General features: G+C 46.2%; 1 protein-coding gene across 1 annotated transcript; it reads right to left on the bottom strand.

Annotated features, from left to right (window-relative positions):
* Positions 1 to 830: 830 nt before the first annotated feature.
* LOC101782302 (zinc finger CCCH domain-containing protein 43-like) lies at positions 831 to 3,740 on the bottom strand. Its single transcript, XM_022822952.1, has one exon. The coding sequence runs from the start codon at positions 2,929 to 2,931 to the stop codon at positions 2,176 to 2,178; it is 756 nt and encodes a 251-aa protein (XP_022678687.1). The 5' UTR covers positions 2,932 to 3,740; the 3' UTR covers positions 831 to 2,175.
* Between the last annotated feature and the right edge of the window lie 306 nt (positions 3,741 to 4,046).

The following is a 4,046-nucleotide window of genomic DNA, read 5'->3' as shown; positions in this document are numbered from 1 at the left end:
GATCGGCAGAACCATAACAGAGGACCAAATCCTCAATATCAAACAACACCTAAGCGCAGGGCGTAATATACAACATCCCAAACAGGACATAGGGTATTACACTACTCTGGCGGCTCGAAGCTGTATAAATCCGCGTTTTGTGTCCTTGCTTTTACCTTCGAGTTACAGGTCTGACGATCCCCCACCAATCAATCTACTACCTCGAGATACCCCATGGTAGGTTGCCGAGTATAAAAGACGCGCGGGCTGCTGGAGCCATCGCTCGCCTCGCATGGCACCTGCGCGCGCAGCAGGCACCAAGTTAGGGTCCGTTTGGCAAGGCTCTGGCTCGTGAAAAAACAGCTTTGGCTCTGGCTCGTATGGAAAAGCAGCTTTTTCTGGCTCTGGCTTATTTTGTACGAAAACGTTTGGCAAAACGGCTTCTCCTAGCTTTTTAGAATGTATAGAAGATGTCAATTGTCCATTGCGCCCTTGCATATGTGTATTGCTTGGAGATATGAGTTTTATGTGTTGACTCTATTGATAATGTGATTTGCGTCAAATAAAAAAAACAATAAATATAAAATATAGGTAAGCTAATAATTAGGTTGTTGTTACAAAGTGCTGTTGACAAAATAATACATTCAGGGGATACACATAGCATCCAACCATACAAACAATACAATATCACGATGATCTAGAAAGAAATATTGCCCTTGCAATGTCATCACGGAATCTATCCATGCTTCGATCATTAGAATGTCGAGTTGAACTATCTGAAGCACTCCGAGGAGGATGATGTGCTGCATATCTCTCAGGTATTATAGGCACAAAATCAGGATTTCGATCGCACTTTCGAAAATGTTTATCTAGGGCATGATTCTCACGAATATAGTTATGAAGACACATGGTAGCTGCAACCATCATCATTTGCTTTTCCAAAGGGTAACTCGGCATCTTGAGAAGGATTCTCCATTTCATTTTCCAAACACCAAAAGTACGCTCTACCACATTACGAATACTGGAGTGCAAATGGTTAAAAAGCTCTTGCTCACCACTAGGAGCCGGACCTCTCCGCCAATCAGGTACATGGTATCTTTCACCCTTGTATGGCGCCAAGTATCCAGGCCGATTTGGGTATCCGGCATCGACAACGTAATATTTCCCTAGACACAAATGTGGAAAGACAAATAAGGAAGTAATTAGAAGATGTACTAACGTTAGCATTCTACATACAAATAGGTTAACATACCTACAGGAGGGTGTGGGAATGTGTCATGATCATTTTCCAATGCATGAAAGAGCACACTAGTGTCATGCATAGAGCCAGGTTGCCCTATAGAAGCATATGTAAATCGCATATCAAAGTCAACAATAGCAAGAACATTCTGGGTTGCTTTCCCGGTTCGTCCAATGTATCTAATAAAATCATGCTGAGATGGTGTTGCTGAAATATGAGTACCATCTAGTGCTCCAATGCAATCCTTAAAATATGGCATCATCCTCCGATCTCCAGTAATTCTAGTGTGTGTTGTACAGAAATTAGGATCAATTGGTCGTATGTAATCCTGACACATAGCCACCACACACATGAGGACCTCATCAAATTTTCTGCTAATTGTCTCCCCAGAACGCTTGAATACACCATGTAGACCACTATTAGACCAACCATGACCACACACAACTAGAAAGATGGCAAGTGATTCAATAGAGTTCATATGAAGGGATGACTTGAGCCCATAAGTACTCACTAACAGATCATGCAGCTTGTAAAAGAGAGATGCAGTCATCCTAAACATCTTATGACTTTGACCTGGAGTGTTAAGTTTTTCCAGAGTCCATCCATACCCACTTTGACCTGGCATAGCAGTTTCATGCTTGTCATGATATGTCATAAAATATTTCCCTGCCACAACAGCGCTTGCAAAAAGATTGTTCTGCACCGACCGAATCAACTCAATAGTCTTTGAAGCCCACTCATCAGCATCAGAAGAACCACTGTCATTTAAACAGGACACATGAATAAGCAACAACCAATACCATGAATAATAGTAGTAACAAGACAACAAACTAGCACAAATTATTGGAATTCAAACAAACTAGCACAAATTATTGGAAGTTATACAGGAACAAATGTACTACAAGGGTTCATGCAAATTAAAAAGGATACAAGGGTTCATACAAATACGAACTGTTCTACTTATCCACAACATTTCTATTCATCCACTCATACTTTTTTGTCAGCCACTGGAATCTCTCCTCGGCAGTGTCTAAAGTCATAAACATCTCCCTTTCCGCTCTCTTGGTAAAAACTATGGATGCAATGAAGTGTTCATTTGTCCCAGTTGTAGCACCACAATTCTTAACCAATGCCATTACATCTTGGATGGAACAACCAGATGTATCCTCCCTCCTTGCAATAGACTCACATGATGCGGTCGTTCTCTCATTCATCTCCACAATTTTCCCCATCTGTTCTTGAAACCATTGACCAGTAGCAGTCTTTGGTTTCCTTCCCCTGGTGCTCTCAGTCACTCTAGCTCTCTTTCCTCTCACACTTGTAGGTGTCACTTCTTCTGCCTCACTGTCATCATCATCGTCGGCTGCATCATCATCCTCATCATCGTCAACAGGCAATGGTGCATCCTCACGAGTCAAGTTTGCCTCAGATGGCCGTACACCACTAGAGGCACACCAATGATCATCACCAGTGTTGCGAAGATCTTCAAACATAATCCCCAGCTGGTCCTCATTTTGAAGGCCCTTATTCTTAAATCTGTTAGCTCCCTTTATAGCCTGCAATGAAATAAAAGAATGGTTTATCACATAACCATCATAAGCTATTAGTGCCTGAAAAGAGGCAAAAAATGTACTGGTAATGTTGCACTCACCTTTGCTGTCTTCTTCCACCATGCCTCTGGCATAACAATATTTGTATGAGTTGCATCCCATCCAATGCCCGTCTCCTTATTTATCAATTTCTTCCAAATAACATAATCATTTTTCAACCTATCCCATTTATTTTTGAATTGTTTTCTATTGTACTCAATCCCAGTCCTCTGTTTGAATTTTTCCATTACATTCTTATACCCAGCCTTATTTAAATGTGTGCTATCACGATTTCCTATCAGTACTTCGGCTGCAAAAAGCTCACACACTATTCGGGTATTCTCATCGCACCAATCGGCAGTGCTGTTGGCAACAAAGAAAAGGTTGTTATAAGCCGAAGTATGGCTTTTTCTCAGTTTTGACAGTATGGCTTTGACATGTTATAAACACGCATCACAAACATGAATGGCTCATCAATTTCATACAAAAACAACCTATCTTCTTCTAACACAAGGCATTCTCCATTAGCAAGTCATTATGGAATGTGTATTACAAACAGTAGCATTTATCACCTGGAATCAGTGAGGTCGACATCAACATCCGTAGACACAGCACGCTCCGGTGGCCTTGTTGCACGGCCAGCTCTCGCACCAATACCACCTCTCCCAGCACGACGGCGACTTGGATTGGCCACAATGGGCACTTCCTCTTCGATTCCTCCGGTGGCACCGGCCTCTGGACCAAGCCAACCGAGCCAATCAGGCCCTAGAGCCTCCGCTGCCGCAGCCGAAGCCCTCCACCAATCCGGCCATTCTCCAGTGGCAGCGGCGGCGGCGGCGGCTGCAGCAAATGCTCCAGCGCCTCCCCCAGACGGTCCAGCTGCCGCGCTCGCGGCCGCAGCAGCAAGAAAGGCCGTGTGGCCTCCTCGCCATGCGCTCGCACCCAAGGCAGGGTCGCCCGCGCCATGATGGGAGGCGGCACCGGCGGCCTGAAGGGAGGCGGCGCCGACGAGTTGAGGGCCGCCGGCCTGAAGGGAGGTGGCGCCGGCGGGTTGAGGGCCGCCGGCCTGAAGGGGGGCGGCGCCGGCGGGTTGAGGGCCGCCGGCCTGAAGGGGGGCGGCGCCGGCGGGTTGAGGGCCGGCGGGTGGAGGGTAGGTGGCGCCGGCGGGATGCAGAGAGCCCGCGCCGGCCGGACGAGGGGAGGTGGCGCCGGCGGGATGCAGAGAGCCCGCGCCGGCC

The sequence above is a fragment of the Setaria italica genome, chromosome IX (assembly GCF_000263155.2).
Source record: "Setaria italica strain Yugu1 chromosome IX, Setaria_italica_v2.0, whole genome shotgun sequence".
In the NCBI taxonomy this organism is placed as follows: domain Eukaryota; kingdom Viridiplantae; phylum Streptophyta; class Magnoliopsida; order Poales; family Poaceae; genus Setaria; species Setaria italica.
Note: the sequence above shows the minus strand (reverse complement) of the source record. Positions and strands in the feature narration are given on the sequence as shown.

Coding starts and splice junctions, on each gene's coding strand:
- LOC101782302 (XM_022822952.1), bottom strand. CDS start 2,931: ATGGGATGCAACTCATACAAATATTGTTATGCCAGAGGCATGGTGGAA.